This window comes from Rana temporaria (assembly GCF_905171775.1).
Source record: "Rana temporaria chromosome 9 unlocalized genomic scaffold, aRanTem1.1 chr9d, whole genome shotgun sequence".
Lineage (NCBI taxonomy): Eukaryota > Metazoa > Chordata > Amphibia > Anura > Ranidae > Rana > Rana temporaria.
In genome coordinates, this window is record NW_024404480.1 from 289,606 (window position 1) to 313,443 (window position 23,838).

At 54.2% G+C, this 23,838-nt stretch overlaps 1 protein-coding gene across 1 annotated transcript in view; it reads right to left on the bottom strand.

Annotated features, from left to right (window-relative positions):
* The window catches only part of IL2RG (interleukin 2 receptor subunit gamma), a 44,259-nt gene extending 20,912 nt beyond the window's left edge, over window positions 1–23,347 (bottom strand). Inside the window, exons 1-3 of the mRNA XM_040334422.1 lie at window positions 22,806–23,347; window positions 20,574–20,664; window positions 2,906–3,081 (exon numbers count right to left, since the gene is read on the bottom strand). Coding sequence (XP_040190356.1) covers window positions 2,906–3,081; window positions 20,574–20,664; window positions 22,806–22,878 — 340 coding nt within the window. The 5' untranslated portion in view covers window positions 22,879–23,347. The remainder of the gene's footprint in view (window positions 1–2,905; window positions 3,082–20,573; window positions 20,665–22,805) is intronic.
* Window positions 23,348–23,838: the final 491 nt, after the last annotated feature.

The window sequence follows — 23,838 nt, forward strand, 5'->3', positions numbered from 1 at the left end:
ACCACGGATTTCCCACCAGCCCGTCCTGCACCAACAATCACACCACGGATTTCCCACCAGCCCGTCCTGCACCAACAATCACACCGCGGATTTCCCACCAGCCCGTCCTGCACCAACAATCACACCGCGGATTTCCCACCAGCCCGTCCTGCACCAACAATCACGTCATGGATTTCCCACCAGCCCGTCCTGCACCAACAATCACACCACAGGTTTCCCACCAGCCCGTCCGGCACCAACAATCACACCACGGATTTCCCACCAGCCCGTCCTGCGCCAACAATCACACCACGGATTTCCCACCAGTCCATCCTGCACCAACAATCACGCCACGGATTTCCCACCAGCCCGTCCTGCACCAACAATCACGCCACCGATTTCCCACCAGCCCGTCCTGCACCAACAATCACGCCACAGATTTCCCACCAGCCCGTCCTGCACCAACAATCACACCACGGATTTCCCACCAGCCCGTCCTGCACCAACAATCACACCACGGATTTCCCACCAGCCCGTCCTGCACCAACAATCACACCACCGATTTCCCACCAGCCCGTCCTGCACCAACAATCACGCCACGGATTTCCCACCAGCCCGTCTGGCACCAACAATCACACCACGGATTTCCCACCAGCCCGTCTGGCACCAACAATCACACCACGGATTTCCCACCAGCCCGTCCTGCACCAACAATCACGCCACGGATTTCCCACCAGCCCGTCCGGCACCAACAATCACACCATGGATTTCCCACCAGCCCGTCCTGCACCAACAATCACACCATGGATTTCCCACCAGCCCGTCCGGCACCAACAATCACACCATGGATTTCCCACCAGCCCGTCCGGCACCAACAATCACACCATGGATTTCCCACCAGCCCGTCCTGCACCAACAATAACACCACGGATTTCCCACCAGTCCATCCTGCACCAACAATCACGCCACGGATTTCCCACCAGCCCGTCCTGCACCAACAATCACGCCACCGATTTCCCACCAGCCCGTCCTGCACCAACAATCACGCCACAGATTTCCCACCAGCCCGTCCTGCACCAACAATCACACCACGGATTTCCCACCAGCCCGTCCTGCACCAACAATCACACCACGGATTTCCCACCAGCCCGTCCTGCACCAACAATCACGCCACCGATTTCCCACCAGCCCGTCCTGCACCAACAATCACGCCACGGATTTCCCACCAGCCCGTCCTGCACCAACAATCACACCACGGATTTCCCACCAGCCCGTCCTGCACCAACAATCACACCACCGATTTCCCACCAGCCCGTCTGGCACCAACAATCACACCACGGATTTCCCACCAGCCTGTCCTGCACCAACAATCACGCCACGGATTTCCCACCAGCCCGTCCGGCACCAACAATCACACCACAGATTTCCCACCAGCCCGTCCTGCACCAACAATCACACCACAGATTTCCCACCAGCCCGTCCTGCACCAACAATCACACCACGGATTTCCCACCAGCCCGTCCTGCACCAACAATCACACCACGGATTTCCCACCAGCCCGTCCTGCACCAACAATAACACCACGGATTTCCCACCAGCCCATCCTGCACCAACAATAATGCCACGGATTTCCTCACACCAGCCCGTCCTGCACCAACAATCACGCCACGGATTTCCCACCAGCCCGTCCTGCACCAACAATCACACCACAGATTTCCCACCAGCCCGTCCTGCACCGACAATCACACCACGGATTTCCCACCAGCCCGTCCTGCACCAACAATCACACCACGGATTTCCCACCAGCCCGTCCTGCACCAACAATCACACCGCGGATTTCCCACCAGCCCGTCCTGCACCAACAATCACACCACAGGTTTCCCACCAGCCCGTCCTGCTCCAACAATCACACCACGGATTTCCCACCAGTCCATCCTGCACCAACAATCACGCCACGGATTTCCCACCAGCCCGTCCTGCACCAACAATCACGCCACCGATTTCCCACCAGTCCATCCTGCACCAACAATCACGCCACGGATTTCCCACCAGCCCGTCCTGCGCCAACAATCACACCACAGATTTCCCACCAGTCCGTCCTGCGCCAACAATCACACCACGGATTTCCCACCAGCCCGTCCTGCACCAACAATCACACCATGGATTTCCCACCAGCCCGTCCTGCACCAACAATCACGCCACCGATTTCCCACCAGTCCATCCTGCACCAACAATCACGCCACGGATTTCCCACCAGCCCGTCCTGCGCCAACAATCACGCCACGGATTTCCCACCAGCCCGTCCTGCGCCAACAATCATGCCACGGATTTCCCACCAGCCCGTCCTGCACCAACAATCACACCATGGATTTCCCACCAGCCCGTCTGGCACCAACAATCACACCACGGATTTCCCACCAGCCCGTCCTGCACCAACAATCACGCCACGGATTTCCCACCAGCCCGTCCGGCACCAACAATCACACCATGGATTTCCCACCAGCCCGTCCTGCACCAACAATCACGCCACAGATTTCCCACCAGCCCGTCCTGCACCAACAATCACGCCACAGATTTCCCACCAGCCCGTCCTGCACCAACAATCACGCCACAGATTTCCCACCAGCCCGTCCTGCACCAACAATCACGCCACCGATTTCCCACCAGCCCGTCCTGCACCAACAATCACGCCACGGATTTCCCACCAGCCCGTCCTGCACCAACAATCACGCCACCGATTTCCCACCAGCCCGTCCGGCACCAACAATCACACCACGGATTTCCCACCAGCCCGTCAGGCACCAACAATCACACCACGGATTTCCCACCAGCCCGTCCGGCACCAACAATCACGCCACGGATCTCTGAGATGCCACGTTTCCCATCCTGTATCTGTTACATTGTACCGTGTATGATAAGGACTTACCATAGTCCTGATGCTTTTGAAACTTCTTCCGTATTGAAGACCCGGAGGCACTGCCGCTCAGCTCCACAATGAAGCTCGTGTAGGGTTGGGAGATGGAGAGCTTGCACCCGATGTTCATATGATTGACAGCCAGGTATTCAGGACACGGAACGGCTTGGGATCCCGTGCTGTCCTCCCTAAATAATACAAAGAGCAGAGGATGGGTCTGAGGGGAGGATCCTTCTGTAGCAGGAAACATTCTGTTATTTCTTCTGCATACATTTTATGGGTGAAAACCCATTACAGAAATAAAAGCTTTTTAATGTTTTTAAAGAGGACTGTGGAAGCTCCACCCAAAAATGACGAGCTGCCCTCCTGATGACTGGAGGGGTAATGATAGAGGTGGGGGAACACACATCCACAGAATGGATGAAGAAGAAGCAGGGAGGTCCTTCCACTGCAGCTCCTCAGGTACAGCTTCCCCTCCAGTGAGGAGAACAGTGGACCGTACCGTTCAACTGTCCTGTAGGTGGCAGTATAACCTGCTAGATGAAGCAGGGAGGTCCTTGCACTGCAGCTCCTCGGCTACAGCTTCCCCTCCAGCGAGTAGAACAGTGAACCATACCCTTCAACCCTCCTGTAGGTGCAACCCTCCTGTAGGTGGCAGTATAACCTGCTGGATGAAACAGGGAGATCCTTGCACTGCAGCTCCTCAGGTACAGCTTCACCTCCAGCGACTAGAACAGTGAACCATACCCTTCAACCCTCCTGTAGGTGGCAGTATAACCTGCTGGATGAAACAGGGAGATCCTTGCACTGCAGGTCCTCAGGTACAGCTTCCCCTCCAGTTAGGAGAACAGTGAATCCTACTGTTCAACCGTCCTGTAGGTGGCATTATAACCTGCTGGATGAAGCAGGGAGATCCTTGCACTGCAGCTCCTCAGGTACAGCTTACCCTCCAGCGAGTAGAACAGTGAACCATACCCTTCAACCCTCCTGTAGGTGGCAGTATAACCTGCTGGATGAAACAGGGACATCCTTGCACTGCAGCTCCTCAGGTACAGCTTCCCCTCCAGTGAGGAGAACAGTGAATCCTACTGTTCAACCGTCCTGTAGGTGGCAGTATAACCTGCTGGATGAAGCAGGGAGATCCTTGCACTGCAGCTCCTCAGGTACAGCTTACCCTCCAGCGAGTAGAACAGTGAACCATACCCTTCAACCCTCCTGTAGGTGCAACCTTCCTGTAGGTGGCAGTATAACCTGCTGGATGAAACAGGGAGATCCTTGCACTGCAGCTCCTCAGGTACAGCTTCCCCTCCAGCAAGGAGAACAGTGGACCGTACCGTTCAACTGTCCTGTAGGTGGCAGTATAGCCTGCTAGATGAAGCAGGGAGATCCTTGCACTGCAGCTCCTCAGGTACAGCTTACCCTCCAGCGAGTAGAACAGTGAACCATACCCTTCAACCCTCCTGTAGGTGGCAGTATAACCTGCTGGATGAAACAGGGACATCCTTGCACTGCAGCTCCTCAGGTACAGCTTCCCCTCCAGTGAGGAGAACAGTGAATCCTACTGTTCAACCGTCCTGTAGGTGGCAGTATAACCTGCTGGATGAAGCAGGGAGATCCTTGCACTGCAGCTCCTCAGGTACAGCTTACCCTCCAGCGAGTAGAACAGTGAACCATACCCTTCAACCCTCCTGTAGGTGCAACCTTCCTGTAGGTGGCAGTATAACCTGCTGGATGAAACAGGGAGATCCTTGCACTGCAGCTCCTCAGGTACAGCTTCCCCTCCAGCAAGGAGAACAGTGGACCGTACCGTTCAACTGTCCTGTAGGTGGCAGTATAGCCTGCTAGATGAAGCAGGGAGGTCCTTGCACTGCAGCTCCTCGGGTACAGCTTCCCCTCCAGCGAGTAGAACAGTGAACCATACCCTTCAACCCTACTGTAGGTGCAACCATCCTGTAAGTTGGCAGTATAACCTGCTGGATGAAACAGGGACATCCTTGCACTGCAGCTCCTCAGGTACAGCTTCCCCTCCAGTGAGGAGAACAGTGAATCGTACTGTTCAACCCTCCTGTAGGTGGCAGTATAACCTGCTGGATGAAGCAGGGAGATCCTTGCACTGCAGCTCCTCAGGTACAGCTTCCCCTCCAGCGAGTAGAACAGTGAACCATACCCTTCAACCCTCCTGTAGGTGCAACCCTCCTGTAGGTGGCAGTATAACCTGCTGGATGAAACAGGGAGATCCTTGCCCTGCAGGTCCTCAGGTACAGCTTCCCCTCCAGCAAGGAGAATAGTGGACCGTACCGTTCAACTGTCCTTTAGGTGGCAGTATAACCTGCTAGATGAAGCAGGGAGGTCCTTGCACTGCAGCTCCTCGGGTACAGCTTCCCCTCCAGCGAGGAGAACAGTGAACAGCATTTTAGTAATATCACAAAATCTGGTGAGACTAGCAGTCACAGGCAACAGTGCTTTAGATCAGTCTTTCTCAATAGGGGTCCCGTGGCACCCTGGGGTGCCGCCTGAGGTCCTCATGGGTTCTGCAGCAAGCATTGTTGTAAAGAAAGACTGTCTGTCAGATCCGACCATGGTCCTGCTCCTGCGAATGTACATCGGCACAGCACGACCTCGGTCGGGACAGTGCAGGGAAGAGCACTGGAAAGGGGTAGGTGGCTTTCTGAGCTCTCTGCTTCCCACTACAGGGCAGTACTGTGTATGAGCGCAAAGCTGTGTGTGGGGCCAGTAGGAGGAGGGGGAGTGTGCCCTGGGTTTCCGACTCTGCAAGCGGCCACCGAAGCTAAGCAACACCCTGCAGCCATCATTAGCTTGACTACACTTGCTGCACTTGGCCAGCACTGCCCATGGCCTTTGAGGGTAGAAAGGTCCTAACCTGGGGCTTTGGTGAGTGGAAAGCAAAGCACAAAGAAAAGAATCAGAAGGGAGGGTGGGGGTTGGCTTTAGCATAAAGAGTGGGGCACTAAGGAGTGCCAGTAGGAGGGTTTGAGGTGTGGAGGTGAGCAGAGAAGGTTTGAGGGTACAGATGTGAGCAGAGAGGGAGTTTTGGAGTACACAGGTGATCACAGAAGGTTTTGGAGAACAGAGGTGAGCCAACAGGGGGTTTGGGGTACAAAGGTGAGCCAACAGGGGGTTTGGGGTACAGAGGTGAACAAACAGGGGGTTTGGAGTACAGAGGTGGGCCAACAGGGGGTTTGGAGTACAGAGGTAAGCCAAAAGGGGGTTTGGGTGCAGAGGTGAGCTGACAGGGGTTTTGGGGTACAGAGATCAGCCAACAATGGGTTTTGAGTGCAGAGTTCAGCCAACAGGGGGTTTGGGGTACAGAGGTGAGCAAACATGGGGTATGGGGTACAAAGGTGAGTCAACAGGGGGTTTGGGGTACAGAGGTGAGCAGACACTGGGCATAGGGTACAGAGGTGAGCCGACAGGAGGTTTGGGGTGCAGAGGTCAGCCAAAAGGTGTTTGGGGTACAGAGGTCAGCCAACAGGGGGTTTGGGGTACAGAGGTCAGCCAACAGGGGGTGTGGGGTACAGAGGTGAGCCAACAGGGGTTTGGGGTACAGAGGTGAGCCAACAGGGGGTTTGGGGTACAGAGGTAAGCTGACAGGGGGTTTGGAGTACAGAGGTCAGCCAACAGGGGATTTGGGGTACAAAGGTGAGCAAACAGGGGGTTTGGGGTACAAGGGTGAGCCAACAGGGGGTGTGGGGTACAGAAGTGAGCCAACAGGGGGGTTTGAGTGCAGAGGTGAGCCGAAAGGGGGTTTGGGGTATAGAGGTGAGCCGACAGGGATTTGGGGTACAGAGGTGAGCCGACAGGGGGTTTGGGGAACAGAGGTGATCCGACAGGGTGGCTTGGGGTACAGAGATGCGCCAACAGGGGGTTTGGGGTACAAAGGTGAGCCAACAGGGGGTTTGGGGTACAGAAGTGAGCCAACAGGGGGTTTTGAGTGCAGAGGTGAGCCGAAAGGGGTTTGGGGTACAGAGGTCAATCGACAGGGTTTGGGGTACAGAGGTGACCGAAGAGGGGTTTGGGGTACAGAGGTGAGCGGAGAGGGGGATTTGCGGTACAGAGGTCAGCATAGGGGGTTTGGGGTACAGAGGTTAGCGGGGGGGGGATCAGGGTATGGAGGTGAGCAGGGGAGGGGGGTTCACCACCAGTGCAGAGCTTGTTGCTCAGGAATGGCGGCAGGAGGGTGTGAGGACATTGACACACACAGTGAGGAGAAGACTTTTGGGGGACGGTCTGGTGTCAAGAAGACACTTCTCTCCAGGAAAACATCCGGGACAGACCGATATTCTGCAGAAGGTCCAGGGATTGGACTGCTGAGGACTGGGGGAAAGTCATTTTCTCTGATGAATCCCATTTTCCATTGTTTGGGACATCCGGAGAAGAAAAAGTGACGTTGCCATCAGTCCTGTGTCATGTATCCTGAGAACATTCATGTGAGGGGGGCTTCTCAGCCAAGGGAGAAGGGGGGGGGGGGCTCCTAAGAACACCCCCATGAATAATGAATGGTCCAAAGACATCCTCCGAGAGCAACTTCTCCCAACCATCCAAGAAGAGTCTGGTGAGGAACAATGTCTTTCCCACCATGATGGAGCTCCTTCCCATAAGGCCAAAGTCATAACCAAGTGTCTTGGGGAACAAAATATGGAAATTTTGGGGCCACGGCCAGGAAACTCCCCAGACCTTAATCCCATTGAGAACTTGTGGTCAATCCTCAAGAGACGGGGGAACAAAAAAATCCCCCACAAATTCTGACAAACTCCAAGCATTGATTAAGGAAGAATGGGGGGGGGGGGAGGTGGCCATCAGTTAGGATGTGGCCCAGAAGTTGAGTGACACCATGCTGTGGCAGAGGCCCTAGAGCCGGGTCTGTGAGAGAGACCCGTTCCTCCCAGACGGTTTAGAGTGACTCTTCGGCTGCCAGGCCTATCATAGGGGTCTGTCCGGGGGCACTTTACCCACCCCGAGCAGAGTGGTGACGAGTTGCAGAAGTTGGTACTATACAGCGTAGTACTGACTGCTCCATTGTTATCCAGGCCTGATACCGGGAGGTTCTCTCCTCCTATCCTTTCATCAACCTTGTCCTTCCAAACTAATGTTGATGTTGGCCTGGAAATAAAGCCTTGAGAACCCTTCAGTCACTGTCTGGACCTTCGCTCACTATTTGTTCTACCACTGCACCCCTGGAGCCATGTCAGGGTAACTTCATTTGCCGATCCCAAATCAATCAGCGGCTCCTTCGGGGGTGAGCGCTACACTCATGATGTCATCATACTTCCGTATCCCATAGTAACATCTGACACTTATGATGTCATTGTATCCCATAGTAATGTAGCACTACCCCCAAAGGAGCTGCTGGTTTAGATTTGGGTCTGCTGTTACCTTACTGTTCACCATTCTTGTCCTAGGGGGTTCTTCTTGAAGAGTTATGTCCTCACCAACACTTGGTTTCCTTTTCTTCAAGCGTTTTATTAAACAAGTTCCTTTAGAGGGATGGAGGGTGAGGGGAGATTCAGGTGCCTTCCTTTGCGGATTGCGGGTACGTTCTTGGATCCAGAGGACAAACCGGTTCCACACTGGATTGAGCTACCTCCGGATAGGCCTCTCTCACTGGCCTAGCAGCCGGTGCGAAGCTCGTTCAAAAGTCTCTGCCACAAACTTGATGAATACCGCCGAGCCGTTACACGGTCCTCTGCCACAGGATCATGTGACCACGCCCACACTCTGCAAAGTTCCAAAAGAAATCACACAGCCCACGGTGCCAGGATGTGTCAGCCGGACCGGCTGCACTATGAGGTAAATTGACCAGGATGCGTCCTCTAATTGAATCCTCAACTATTCGGCTCCTTCCTGTAGAGAAGACGGCACAGGACCATCCCTGGACCAGTGGGCCCCCAGAAACTTCTGGGCCTACGCTCAGTAATGGTGCCTCGGGTCGGCAGGCCCTGACGCCAAAAGGTTGCTAATACATCACTGAGGCCCTCAGATCAGGATCGGAAGACCCCGCCAGAACGGTGTCTGCCCCTTAAGTACCCCACCACCAGCCTGAACTGGTGATACTCCATCCCTCACACCATTACACCCCCACCCCCAGCCTGAACCAGTGATACCCCATCCCCCACACCATTACACCCCCAACACCAGCCTGACCCGGTAATATGCCATCCCCCACACCATTACACCCCCGCCACCAGCCTGAACCAGTGATACAAGGCAGGATGGGTCCAAATTCTGACCCCACCATCTGAATGTGGTAATGTGCTTATTATTAATGGAGTGTTTTTTAAGTTTTAGGCTGCTCATGTTTTATTATAGTATCAGCCAATGTATGAAGAAGTGGTGTCACCCTGAATCCGCCTCCTCCCCGCGTGCTCTTCATGGGGCGGCCCCAGAGTTGGGTCATACTTTGAGGTTTTGTTTGGTACTTTTGATCTTTATACACATTTATTCGGCTCACATTTGTGGAAGTTGGATACATTTTGCCATAATCACAGTCATCCGTGTTCCTCTTTTTTTGCTTTTTTTTTTGCCAGTGGTGCAGAATTTTTATTGTTATCTAAAGTTCAAAAGGTCGGAGTCTCATCGGTATGAAGCCCCTCCTAGTCAGGCTGCCCGGCCTGGTGAGGAACATTTCATCTATTGGCTCCCTTGTAATCAGTTGAGCTCTGTGTGATTGCTTTGGGCTCCTCTGGGTTCTACAGGCTGCAGGTTTGATTGCTTCCCCCTGTTATCGGGAGATTTCCAGAATCTAGTGGGTGGGGAAGTCAGACAGTCTGCTTTAAAAATTAAGAAAGAGAGAGGGAGGGAGAGAGACAGAGAGAGAAAGAGAGAGAGAGACAGAGAGAAAGGGAGAGGGAGGGAGAGACAGAGAGAGAGACAGAGAGAGAAAGGGAGAGGGAGAGAGAGAGACAGAGAGAGAAAGAGACAGAGAGAGAAAGGGAGAGAGAGAGAGACAGAGATAGAGACACACACACAGAGAGAAAGGGAGAGGGAGAGAGAGAGACAGAGAGAGAAAGAAAGAGAGGGAGAGAGAGAGGGAGACAGAGAGAGAGAGCGAAAGAGAGAGGGAGAGAGAGAAAGAGGGGAGAGAAGGATAGAGAGAGGGGGATGGAGAGAGGAAAAAGAGGGGAGAGAGGAACAGAGAGAAGGAGAGAGATAGAGAGAGGGGGAGAGAGAGAGAAAGAGGGGGGAGAGAGAGAGAGAGAGAGAGAGAGAGAGAGAGAGAGAGAGAGGGAGGGAGAGAGAAAGAGGGGGGAGAGGGAGAGAAAGAGAGAGAGAGGGAGAGAAAGAGGGGGGAGAGAGAGGGAGAGGGGGAGAGAGAGGGGGAGGGAGAGAGTGGGGAGAGAGAGAGAGGGGAGCGAGAGCAAGAAGGAGAGAGAGAGAGAGGGAGAGAGAGAGGGGGAGAGAGAGCAAGAAGGAGAGGGAGAGCGAGGGGGAGGGAGAGAGAGGGGGAGAGAGAGAGAGGGAGAGAACAAGAGAGAGAGAGAGGGAGGGGAAAGAGAGAGGGGGAGGGAGAGAGGTGAAGGTAGAGAGAGTGGGAGAGAGAGAGAGAGAGAAAGAGGAGATAGAGAGAGAGGGGAGAGAGAGAGGGAGAGAATGAGAGAGAGGGGGGGAGAGAGAGGGAGAGAATGAAAGAGAGGGGAGAGAGAGAGGGAAGGAGAGGAAGAGGGAGAGAGAGATATAGAGAGAGAGAGAGAGAAGGAGATAGAGAGAGAGAGAGAGAGAGAGAGAGAGAGAGAGAGAGAGAGAGAGAGAGAGAGAGAGAGAGAGAGAGAGAGAGAGAATGAGATAGAGAGAGAGAAGGAGTGAGGGAGAGAGAGAGGGGGAGAGAGAAAGAGAAGGGGAGAGAAGGAGAGAGAGAGAATGAGTGAGGGAGAGAGAGAGGGGGAATGGAGAGAGAGAGAGAGAGGAAGAAGGAGATAGAGAGAGAGAGAGGGGGAGAGAGAGAGGGAGAAAATGAGAGAGAGGGGAGAGAGAGATAGAGAGAGAGAGAGAGAGAGAGAGAGAATGAGAGAGAGGGGAGAGAGGGAGAGAATGAGAGAGAGGGGAGAGAGGGAGGGAAGGAGAGAGAGAAGGAGGGAGATAGAGAGAGGGTGAGAGGAAGAGAGAGAGGGGAGAGAGATAGAGAAAGAGAGAGGAATTGTACCCCATTATTGGTGTCAGTTGGCAGAATAGTGTCTCATATCAGTGAGATGAATATCGCCCCAAGGGTTGGATAAAGACAAGCTAAGGTAAGGTGACCATATTTTTTAAATGAAATCCGGGGACATTTTTTTTTACTAGTAATGGCGGCAATCAGCGACTTATAGCTGGACTGCGATATTGTGGAGGACAGTGACACTAGTACCCCAAGTACTAATGCTAAAAATATGCACTGTCACTGTACTAATGACACTGGCTGGGAAGGGGGTAACATTTAGGGCAATCAAAGGGTTAAATGTGTGCCTAACAAGTGTTTTTCTTACTGAGGGGGAGGGGCTTTTACTAAGGGAAGGCATAGATCCCTGTACCTGCTTTGCAGGAACACAGGATCAATGTCTTCCATACTGACAGAACGGCGATCTGCCACTATTCTGCCGATGTACATAACGATCAGTGGGTACTGGTGGACATCGAGTCTCCTGGAGACGCTGATTGGCTCCCAGACACAGAAATGCATACGTGATCCTCTGCAGCACGACCGCCCTGTAGCAGTAAATCTGATATCAGCCAATCATTAACTGTTTAACATCATCAGCATTATGACAACTCACAGGCAGGGGGCGCTCTATCATGGCTCTGGCTGGCTCTGTCACATGACATATTATGACCAATAAGTTAACAAAATCAGCACCCAGCAGCCATGTCATGTGACACACTGTGATAGAGCGCCCCCTGCCTGTGAGTTATGATACCAACCATTATGCCAGAGAGACAGACAAAGTGCAATGTAGTCTATTCACAGACACCCCAAAGCACTCCTTGAAGCCTTGAAGGCGCTGACAGCCCCACCATCGGATCCGCTTCTCCTCTGTTCCTGCTGCTGGACACCATCAGCTGAGCCCAGCTGCCTCTCTCTGCCCGTTGCTGCCGCCTGCCTCACAGCCTCTCACAGCCTCTCTCTGCCCGTCGCCTCACAGCCTCTCTCTGCCCGCTGCTGCCGCCTGCCTCACAGCCTCTCTCTGCCCGCTGCTGCCGCCTGCCTCACAGCCTCTCTCTGCCCGCTGCTGCTGCCTGCCGCACAGCCTCTTTCTGCCCGTCGCTGCCCGCCTCACAGCCTCTCTCTGCCCGTCGCCGCCTGCCCCAAAGCCTCTCTCTGCCCGTCACCGCCCGCCTCACAGCCTCTCTCTGCCCGTCGCCGCCTGCCCCAAAGCCTCTCTCTGCCCGTCACCGCCCGCCTCACAGCCTCTCTCTGCCCGTCGCCACCCGCCTCACAGCCTCTCTCTGCCCGTCGCCGCCCGCCTCACAGCCTCTCTCTGCCCGTCGCCGCCTGCCCCAAAGCCTCTCTCTGCCCGTCACCGCCCGCCTCACAGCCTTTCTCTGCCCGTCGCCACCCGCCTCACAGCCTCTCTCTGCCCGTCGCCGCCTGCCCCAAAGCCTCTCTCTGCCCGTCACCGCCCGCCTCACAGCCTTTCTCTGCCCGTCGCCACCCGCCTCACAGCCTCTCTCTGCCCGTCGCCGCCTGCCCCAAAGCCTCTCTCTGCCCGTCACCGCCCGCCTCACAGCCTCTCTCTGCCCGTCGCCACCCGCCTCACAGCCTCTCTCTGCCCGTCGCCGCCCGCCTCACAGCCTCTCTCTGCCCGTCGCCGCCCGCCCCAAAGCCTCTCTCTGCCCGTTGCTGCCGCCTGCCTCACAGCCTCTCTCTGCCCGTTGCTGCCGCCTCACAGCCTCTCTCTGCCCGTTGCTGCCGTCTGCCTCACAGCCTCTCTCTGCCCGTTGCTGCCGTCTGCCTCACAGCCTCTCTCTGCCCGTTGCTGCCGCCCGCCTCACAGCTTCTCTCTGCCTGTTTCTGCCGCCTGCCTCACAGCCTCTCTCTGCCCGTTGCTGCCGCCTGCCTCACAGCTTCTCTCTGCCCGTTGCTGCCGCCTGCCTCACAGCCTCTCTCTGCCCGTCACCAGCCACCTCACAGCCTCTCTCTGCCCGTCACCAGCCACCTCACAGCCTCTCTCTGCCCGTCACCAGCCACCTCACAGCCTCTCTCTGCCCGTCGCCGCCCGCCTCACAGCCTCTCTCTGCCCGTTGCTGCCGCCTGCCTCACAGCCTCTCTCTGCCCGTTGCTGCCGCGTGCCTCACAGCCTCTCTCTGCCCGTCGCCACTCGCCTCACAGCCTCTCTCTGCCCGTCGCCACCCGCCTCACAGCCTCTCTCTGCCCGTCGCCTCACAGCCTCTCTTTGCCCGTCGCCAGCCGCCTCACATCCTCTATCTGCCCGTTGCTGCCACCTGACAGCCTCTCTCTGCCCGTCGCCACTTGCCTCACAGCCTCTCTGCCCGTCGCCGCCCGCCTCACAGCCTCTCTCTACCTGTCGCCAGCCGCCTCACAAGCCGCTCTCTGCCCGTCGCCAGCCGCCTCACAGCCTCTCATTGCCCGTCGCCAGCCGCCTCACAGCCTCTCTCTGCCCATCGCCGCCCGCCTCACAGCCTCTCTCTGCCTGTCGCCGCCCGCCTCACAGCCTCTCTCTGCCCATCGCCGCTTGCCTCACAGCCTCTCTCTGCCCATCGCCGCTTGCCTCACAGCCTCTCTCTGCCCATCGCCGCCCACCTCACAGCCTCTCTCTGCCCATCGCAGCCCGCCTCACAGCCTCTCTCTGCCCGTTGCCAGCCGCCTCACAGCCTCTCTCTGCCCGTCGCCGCTTGCCTCACAGCCTCTCTCTGCCCATCGCCACCCGCCTCACAGCCTCTCTCTGCCCATCGCCACCCACCTCACAGCCTCTCTCTGCCCGTCGCCACCCGCCTCACAGCCTCTCTCTGCCCGTCGCCGCCCGCCTCACAGCCTCTCTCTGCCCGTCGCCGCCCGCCTCACAGCCTCTCTCTGCCCGTCGCCGCCTGCCCCAAAGCCTCTCTCTGCCCGTCACCGCCCGCCTCACAGCCTCTCTCTGCCCGTCGCCTCACAGCCTCTCTCTGCCCGTCGCCACCCGCCTCACAGCCTCTCTCTGCCCGTCGCCGCCCGCCTCACAGCCTCTCTCTGCCCGTCGCCGCCTGCCCCAAAGCCTCTCTCTGCCCGTCACCGCCCGCCTCACAGCCTTTCTCTGCCCGTCGCCACCCGCCTCACAGCCTCTCTCTGCCCGTCGCCGCCTGCCCCAAAGCCTCTCTCTGCCCGTCACCGCCCGCCTCACAGCCTCTCTCTGCCCGTCACCGCCCGCCTCACAGCCTCTCTCTGCCCGTCGCCACCCGCCTCACAGCCTCTCTCTGCCCGTCGCCGCCCGCCTCACAGCCTCTCTCTGCCCGTCGCCGCCCGCCCCAAAGCCTCTCTCTGCCCGTTGCTGCCGCCTGCCTCACAGCCTCTCTCTGCCCGTTGCTGCCGCCTCACAGCCTCTCTCTGCCCGTTGCTGCCGTCTGCCTCACAGCCTCTCTCTGCCCGTTGCTGCCGTCTGCCTCACAGCCTCTCTCTGCCCGTTGCTGCCGCCCGCCTCACAGCTTCTCTCTGCCTGTTTCTGCCGCCTGCCTCACAGCCTCTCTCTGCCCGTTGCTGCCGCCTGCCTCACAGCTTCTCTCTGCCCGTTGCTGCCGCCTGCCTCACAGCCTCTCTCTGCCCGTCGCCACCCACCTCACAGCCTCTCTCTGCCCGTCACCAGCCACCTCACAGCCTCTCTCTGCCCGTCACCAGCCACCTCACAGCCTCTCTCTGCCCGTCGCCGCCCGCCTCACAGCCTCTCTCTGCCCGTTGCTGCCGCCTGCCTCACAGCCTCTCTCTGCCCGTTGCTGCCGCGTGCCTCACAGCCTCTCTCTGCCCGTCGCCACTCGCCTCACAGCCTCTCTCTGCCCGTCGCCACCCCGCCTCACAGCCTCTCTCTGCCCGTCGCCTCACAGCCTCTCTTTGCCCGTCGCCAGCCGCCTCACATCCTCTATCTGCCCGTTGCTGCCACCTGACAGCCTCTCTCTGCCCGTCGCCACTTGCCTCACAGCCTCTCTGCCCGTCGCCACCCGCCTCACAGCCTCTCTCTGCCCATCGCCGCTTGCCTCACAGCCTCTCTCTGCCCATCGCCGCCCACCTCACAGCCTCTCTCTGCCCATCGCAGCCCGCCTCACAGCCTCTCTCTGCCCGTTGCCAGCCGCCTCACAGCCTCTCTCTGCCCGTCGCCGCTTGCCTCACAGCCTCTCTCTGCCCATCGCCGCCTGCCTCACAGCCTCTCTCTGCCCATCGCCACCCACCTCACAGCCTCTCTCTGCCCATCGCCGCCCGCCTTACAGCCTCTCTCTGCCCATCACCGGCCGCCTCACAGCCTCTCTCTGCCCGTCGCCGCCTGCCCCGAAGCCTCTCTCTGCTCGTCACCGCACGCCTCAGAGCCTCTCTCTGCCCATCGTCACCCGCCTCACAGCCTTTCTCTGCCCCAAAGCCGCCTGCCCCAAAGCCTCTCTCTGCCCGTTGCCACCCACCTCACAGCCTTTCTCTGCCCCAAAGCCGCCTGCCCCAAAGCCTCTCTCTGCCGTTGCCACCCACCTCACAGCCTCTCTCTGCCCATCGCCACCTGCCCCAAAGCCTCTCTCTGCCCATCGCCGCCCGCCTTACAGCCTCTCTCTGCCCGTCACCGGCCGCCCCAAAGCCTCTCTCTGCCCGTCACCGCACGCCTCAGAGCCTCTCTCTGCCCATCGCAACCCGCCTCACAGCTTCTCAAGTCTCACTCTCCGGGCCCTGGCTACTACTGGGCCGAGGCAGAAGAACATGCGAGTGGAGCTGAATGGGCATGCACCCGACCAGCACATGATCATCAGAAAGGGGTGTGATGCATTTGCCTATATGTCTCAGTTTAACTCTCCCTGCTAGCCATGTGTGTGTGTTAGAGGTAGAAAGGGATTTCATGCGTGATTCATTCCTCTGCTAACAGGTTATTGAAGTGCTAATGTCCCCTCACTATTTCTAAAGGTTAATTGATCTATTGTGTTGTGTGAAGAAGATCTGTGTTTACCCTTAAAAGATATACCGTCACAGTGGGTGTCTTTGAAATTTCCCCAGCCCCTGTTCAAATCCAATCCAGGGACAAAACTGGGGACAGACTTGGTCCGGGGACAGTGTCCTCAATCCGGGGACTGTCTGGTCACCCTAAGCTAACTAAGGGCTGCATCTGGCCCCAGGGCCGCAGTTAGAAGGCCGCTGTCCTTTGCGTGTTAACTTAATCCTCAGTCTTTAGCCACCAGTGTTCTACTGGGACCTGTTGCCACCAGTGACGCCACATGCCCGTTTAACCATCTTAAACCAAGTTCGGTGAAATTTTGACTGCCAAGAACGCAGTGACGTACAACACTATGACGAGCCTAGAAAATGAAGTTCAATGCTTCTGAGCATGCGTCGACTTGATTCTGAGCATGCACGTTTTTTTTGCGTGTTGAAATTGCATACAGCCGAACGGTTTTCCCGCTAGGATTTTTCCTGACCGGGAAAAAGAGATCCTTGCACTTTTTTTTTGCGAAGTTTTCGATGGAGCATACACACGATCGGAAACCAAAAGCTCTCCTAGGACTTTTTCTGATGGGAAAACCAGCCGCGTGTACGGGGCGTAACCCTTTGTTTACCCATCACCCACCCAGGTCAGCACTGAAAATGGTGATCACTTTCACCTATTGGTAAAAATTAAACTGTCTACATGACGAAAGACAAAGCCAATTTAGACAAAATTTGGGTAAATGATATAAATTTTGGCAAAATGATTCTGCTTATTCCTACACAGCACACACACAAGAAGAAGGGACGGGATGCCGGCAATCCACACGATTCCCCTGGGAGATTTGCCATCACTTCCTGTCTTGTAGACACAACAGGAAGTGGGAGGATACCTTTCCGAATCTCTAATGCCCCGTACACACCATCACTTTATGTGATGAAAAAAAATGACGTTTTTAAAAACGTCACTTTAATTGACTGTGTGTGGGGGAAAACGTCGTTTTATGTCTTGTAAAAAACGACCAAAAAAAATTGAAGCATGCTTCAATTTTATGTGTCGTTTTTCAAAAGTGCACTTTTTACTTCACAGAAATTGACCGTGTGTAGCAAAAAACGTCGTTTTGTAAGACGTTTTTTCATCCACGCATGCCCAGAAGCTACTTCAATGGTAAAACGTGGTGGAACGTAACCTCACTTTGCAAGAACATTGTGAGAAAAACGATGGTGTGTAGGCAACTTCGTCTTTGAAAATTGAAGTTTCAAAAACGTCATTTTTTACTTCACAGAAAGTGTCGTTTTTTTTCATCACATAAAGTGATGGTGTGTATGCGGCATTAGAGGGATGTCCCAGAAACAAGTGTCCCTGTTGGAAAATGTTGACATTTCTATCTTGGTGACACTGGTTGCCAGGGCTGCTGTTAGAAATCACGGGGCCCCGTACATCCTACCTGGCAGCCCCCCCCCCCAATATATTAAGACCATATTTAAAAGAAAATACACTAAAATCATTATTAGTGGACACAAACATAACAGAGAACCTGTGTGAATTAGCCGTTTTTATTTGTTTTTTACATAAAGAAATATTATATTCACAGTGACAGGGGGGCACACGGGGGGGGGGGTGAGAAGCAGGCAGAACAGGGGGGGGTGAGAAGCAGGCAGAACAGGGGGGGATCAGTGTTGGGGAACCAATTACAGGAACGATGCCCTGTGTTTGTGTCTCTCCCTGCAGCAGCTGAAAGCCGGCAGGAGAGGGAGAAACTGTCTTTCAGCTGCTGCAGAGAGCTGCACAGTGCATCCGTCTGTAACTTCCCCTCTGCCAAACCACACTAATTCCCCCCGCTGTGGGGGCCGGGCCCCCTACAAGAGAACTGGTGCCCCCCCCTATCAGCAACCCTGCTGGTTGCCAGTACAAACAGGGTGAACCTCTCCAGCTGAAATACTGTCATGTACAGGGAGGGGTACAGGCATTACACCTGTAAGGGAATCGATGGTCCCCAGGGGCCTGGCTGGCCCAACTCCCGTTTTTTTTTTAATATATATATATTTTTTGCATTACACCTGTAAGGGGCACAATGGTCCCCAGGGCTCCGTACAGGCCCAGCCGACCCCCCCCCCTCCCGTTTAAAAAAAATAATAATTCATTTTATTTTTTTAGCATTACAACTGTAAGGCCCCATACACACCATAGAATCCATCCGCAGATAAATCCCAGCAAATGGGTTTCTGCGGATAGATCCTATGGTGTGTACACGCCAGCGGATCTGTTTCCGTGGAGAAATCTCCTCTGGGATGGATTCCAGCAGATCGGATATTTGCTGTGCTGCACAACAAATCCATCTGCTGGAATCCATTCCAACGGATGGATCCGCTCGTCTGTACAGACTTACCGGATCCATTCGTCGAAAGGGATTACCCGCACGCGTCGTAATTAATTGACGCAAGCGTGGAATTCCTTATATGACAGCGTCGCGCCCGTCGCCGCGTCATAATCGCGGCGACGGCGCGACACGTCATCGGCAGAGGATTTCAGCGCGGATTTCAATGCGATGGTGTGTACACTCCATCCCATCGAAATCAGCGGAAATCTTTGAGAGGATTTATCCGTGGATACGGTCCGCTGGACCGTATCTGCGGATAAATCCTCTCGTGTGTACGGGGCCTAAGGGGCCCCATGGTCCCCATCCACCCCCCACCCCCACTTATTACGTGTCAGGAGAGAAGAGATTACACTTGTAAGCCCCCCCCCCCCCCCCGGTTCTCTCCTCCAGGGGGGCCCTGCCTAAAACTGTGTAAGGGGCCCCAAAATAGGTGATGGCTGCCCTGGTCATGTACCAGGTGTGACCAGAACTGCGTGGCTAGCAACAGAGGAACACCAAAATATAATGATTTATTAAAGCGGGAGTTCACCCATAAAACAATTTCTCCCCTTAGATTCCTGCTCGTTTTGTCTAGGGGAATCGGCTAGTTGTGTTATAATATGATCCGTACTTACCGTTTACGAGATGCATCTTCTCCGTCGCTTCCGGGTATGGGTCTTCGGGAGCGGGCGTTCCTTCTTGATTGACAGTCTTCCAAGAGGCTTCCGACGGTCGCATCCATCGCGTCACTAGTAGCCGAAAGAAGCCGAACGTCGGTGCGGCTCTATACTGCGCCTGCGCACCGACGTTCGGCTTCTTTCGGAAAATCGTGACGCGATGGATGCGACCGTCGGAAGCCTCTTGGAAGACTGTCAATCAAGAAGGAACGCCCAGTCCCGCAGCCCATACCCGGAAGCGACGGAGAGGATGCATCTCGTAAACGGGTAAGTACGGATCATATTTTAAAACAACTAGCCGATTCCCCTAGACAAAACGAGCAGGAATCTAAGGGGGAAAAGTGCCCTCTAAGGGTGAACCCCCGCTTTAAGTGGTTGTAAACCCACTTTTTCACTTTTGCCTACAGGTAAGCCTATAATAAGGCTTACCTGTAGGTATAAAGAATATCTCCTAAACCTGTACGGTTTAGGAGATATTCCCCTCGCAATGCGGGCGGCGCAATGCGCAGGGGGGAATCCACGGCGAAAGGACCGGCATCCGCCGGACCCTGCCGATTTTAAATCTCCCGCGCGCACGCGCGGGAGTGACGTCATCGCCGCTCCAGCCAATCACATCGCTGGAGCGGCGATACCTGGAAGACACCGCCGGAGCAAGATGACATCTCGCTCGGCGTGGACCAGGTAAGTGGTGTTCACCTCGTTCCGAGGTAAGTATTTCATAATGGGCTAGTATGCGGTGCATACTAGCCGATTATGCCTTTTGCCTTGCAGGTTCATAAAAAAAAAAAAAAAAGTTTATGCGGTTTACAACCGCTCTTAAGGTAAGTGAATAATATAAATACAACACACAGTGCAACAAACCAACCAACAGACAGAGACCCCCAAATAACAACAAATGGGAAGTACCAGAATCATAAACAATAACCAGGCCGGGGTCATACACAGGGAGATCGGCAAGTAAACAGAAGGCAGTTCCAGAATCGCAGACGTAAACCAAGCCAGCGTCATCAATGGGAGATCAGCAGATAGGGTAAGGAACAACAGGACAGGGAGAGGATGGATGGATCAGACTGCAGGGCAGGGATGCAAGGTAACAGGTGGGACAGGATAGGGAGACAGGATCAGGAACAGGAACAGGTCTTCAGGCAACAAGTACGGATCAGGGCACAAAAACGATACCAAGGAAAGCATATGAGTGCTTTCCGGGTATTTATATGCATGCCTAGAATTGGCTGTGAAGACCCCCCCCCTCCCCCTTCCCTCGGGCCTTGGCACAATTTCCATCCACAATGCCGGTCCCCAGTGCCAAAAAGGTTGGGGACCACTGTGTTAGCGGACACCCGCTGGTGGACACCGGTACTGCGATCCACGGGACTGATAGCGCCACAAACGGGTGAACCCTTTCCTGACAGATACAATCATCAACAAAAACCTGGCAGGGGGTCTAACCCGTCCACACTCCAAAAATACTTAAAAAAAAAAGTTTTGGATTTGGATACATTTTATCTAAGGTGTACTAAAGCTTGGTTTGATGACTTCTGGTGTAAATCACTCACCTGTAGATGAAGGTGTAGTTCTCAGTCGGGGGGTGCGGACGGTTCCAGGTACAGGTCAGGACTTTTACTGTATTCATAATGCAATCCACCTCTGCAGAACAAACACGGCGTGGGATTTATGATATGAACTTCCAGTATAATAAAGAGATGACAACCAAAGCTACTACATGTCTAAACAACCCTTCGTATTCCTTTACAAGATTTTTATTTATATTAAAAAAAAGGAAAGGAAAAGGTTACAAACATTTGGATTGTCTTTACACAATGGACTCGTCCCGACACAAAGCTTATATTAAGGGTCATAAAATGATATATTACTAATAGTAAAAAGTCATGTAAACCAAAAAAACGAATAATTCTATTATGTAGAAGGTAAATCCAGCCGGGAAGCAATCTTGTTGTCCTTCTCACTCCATGGCCAATAATATAGAGTTGCCCCCTCTCTCCATGGCCAATAATAGAGAGTTGCCCTCTACCAATGGCTATTAATATAGAGTTGCCTCCCTTCATGACCATTAATATGGAGTTGGCCCTCCCCCATGGTCATTAATATGGAGTTGTCCTCCTCTCTTCACGGCCGTTAGTATGGAGTTGGCCCTCCCCCATGGCCAATAATATAGAGTAGCCCTCTACCAATGGCTATTAATATGGAGTTGCCCCCTCCCTTCATGACCATTAATATGGAGTTGGCCCTCCCTCGGGGCCATTAATATAGAGTTGCCCTCTACCAATGGCTATTAATATGGAGTTGGCCCTCCCCCATGGCCAATAATATAGAGTTGCCCTCTACCAATGGCTATTAATATGGAGTTGCCCCCTCCCTTCATGACCATTAATATGGAGTTGGCCCTCCCCCATGGCCAATAATATAGAGTTGCCCTCTACCAATGGCTATTAATATGGAGTTGCCCCCTCCCTTCATGACCATTAATATGGAGTTGGCCCTCCCTCTGGGCCATTAATATGGAGTTGTCCTCCTCTCTTCACGGCCGTTAGTATGGAGTTGGCCCTCCTCCACGGCCAATAATATAGAGTTGCCCTCCACCAATGGCTATTAATGTAAAGTTGCCCCCCTCTCTCCATGGCCAATAATATAGAGTTGTCCCCCCCCTCTCCATGGCTATTTATATGGAGTTATCCTCCCCCGTGGCCTCTAATATAGAGTTGTCCCCCCTCTCTCCAGGGCTATTTATATGGAGTTATCCTCCCCCGTGGCCTCTAATATAGAGTTGTCCCCCCTCTCTCCATGGCCAATAATATAGAGTTGCCTCCCTTCATGACCATTAATATGGAGTTGGCCCTCCCCCTGGTCATTAATATAGAGTTGTCTCCACTCTCCGTGGTCATTAATATAGAGTTGCCCCCTTTTTCTATAGTCATTAATATAGAGTTGCCCCCTTTTTCTATAGTCATTAATATAGAGTTGCCCCCTTTTTCTATAGTCATTAATATAGAGTTGCCTCCCTTCATGACCATTAATATGGTGTTGGCCCTCCCCGACGTCCAATAATATAGAGTTGCCCTCCCCGACGTCCAATAATATAGAGTTGCCCTCCCCGACGTCCAATAATATAGAGTTGCCCTCCCCGACGTCCAATAATATAGAGTTGCCCTCCGCCGTGGCTATTATGATAGAGTTGTCCCCCTCTCTCTATGGCCATAAAGAGAGGTTGCACCCTCCCCCTTTGCCATTAACATAGAGTTATTCCCCTCTCTCTATGGCTATTAATATCAAGTTGCCCTCCCCCATGGCCATTAATACCATGACCACGTCTGTGGAAATTTTTACCCAATTATAAGGTCTGATTCTGATGTTGGATGAGACGATCCAATTGCCTTTAGACAAATAAATACAGACCTGGAGGCTATATGTTGGCTATATTGAGGCTAAATGGAGGCTATATGGAGGCTATATGGAGGCTATATGTTGGCTATATGGAGGCTATATGGAGGCTATATGGAGGCTATATGTTGGCTATATGGAGGCTATATGGAGGCTATATGGCTCCTTTTTGTTTCCACAGAGGAGCAGATTTGAGCATCTTTCGGTATTTCTGGGGGTCAGGACCACACATGAGATGTGACGGGTTCTGCTTCAGGTGTGACTTCAGTTCTAAACACATTAATATTGTCCAACATCGGAAAAGACAATAAATAAAACCCTTCAAGTCCCCTTCATAACACTGAACAGATAAGAAGTCGGGATCTATGAATGTGCTCCTCGGCATTTACCTGCATTGCCGGTGCCTTGGACCCGACCATTGAGGGCCGAGAGGATGAGAAGGAGAAGAAGGGAAGGTCCCATCACCGGTGAGGCTTCCCACCGACCACCAAATCTCCGGATCGTCCAATCGAGGATTTCTTCTTCTTCTTCTTCTTCTTCTTCTTCTTCTTCTTCTTCTTCTTCTCTTCTATAGATGAACCCCGAACACCGTGTGATCAATGAGGGGGGGGGGGGAGGGGGGGTCCAGGTCACACACTGCCCGGTAGATCTCTAGAACTTTATACATCTCACCACCACCAGGACCAACCGAAAAGCCTCCCGCTGACCCGATCGTTTCCAGCCTCGGCCGCCGATCTCGCAGTCACACCTTCCTCTTATCATCAGATCTAAGTGATGCTTCAATGTTCTGCTTCCCTCGCCTCGCTCTTCCTGCCACTAAAACACGTTCTTACTCATTTCCTGTTATTAGGCTTTCTGTTTCTTTTCGTAAAATTCTTAAGTAAAGAAATTGAACTTTAACAAGCCAGGAACCATCTATATCTATATCTATATACACACACACTATAATTGTCAAAAGTATTGGGACGCCGGCCTTTACACACACATGGGCCCAGATTCACAAAGCACTTACGCCGACGTATAACACGTTACGCCAACGTAAGTGCAAATGTGCGCCGGCGTATGTGTGTGGCAGACCCACAAACAGATATGTGCCTAAAAACAGGCTACACCCCGCCGACGTAGCTTGCACACGCCGGCGTAGGGTGGGCGCACATATCGGCTGGGCGCATGGTGCCGCTCTCATTGATTAGCCATTCAAACATGCAAATGAGGGTAATACGGCGATTCACAAACGTGCGTGTGCCCGGCGCAGGCTACGCGAGGTGCGCGTAAGTTGTACGTCCGGCGTAAAGTTATTCCCCATATAGGAGGTGCAACCCGGCAACAGACATGCTCAGGTCTGCACCAGGGAACACAAGCCGGCGTATTGGGCGTTGGGCGTGTGTCTGGCTGGGCGTAGGTTACGTTCACGGCGTACGC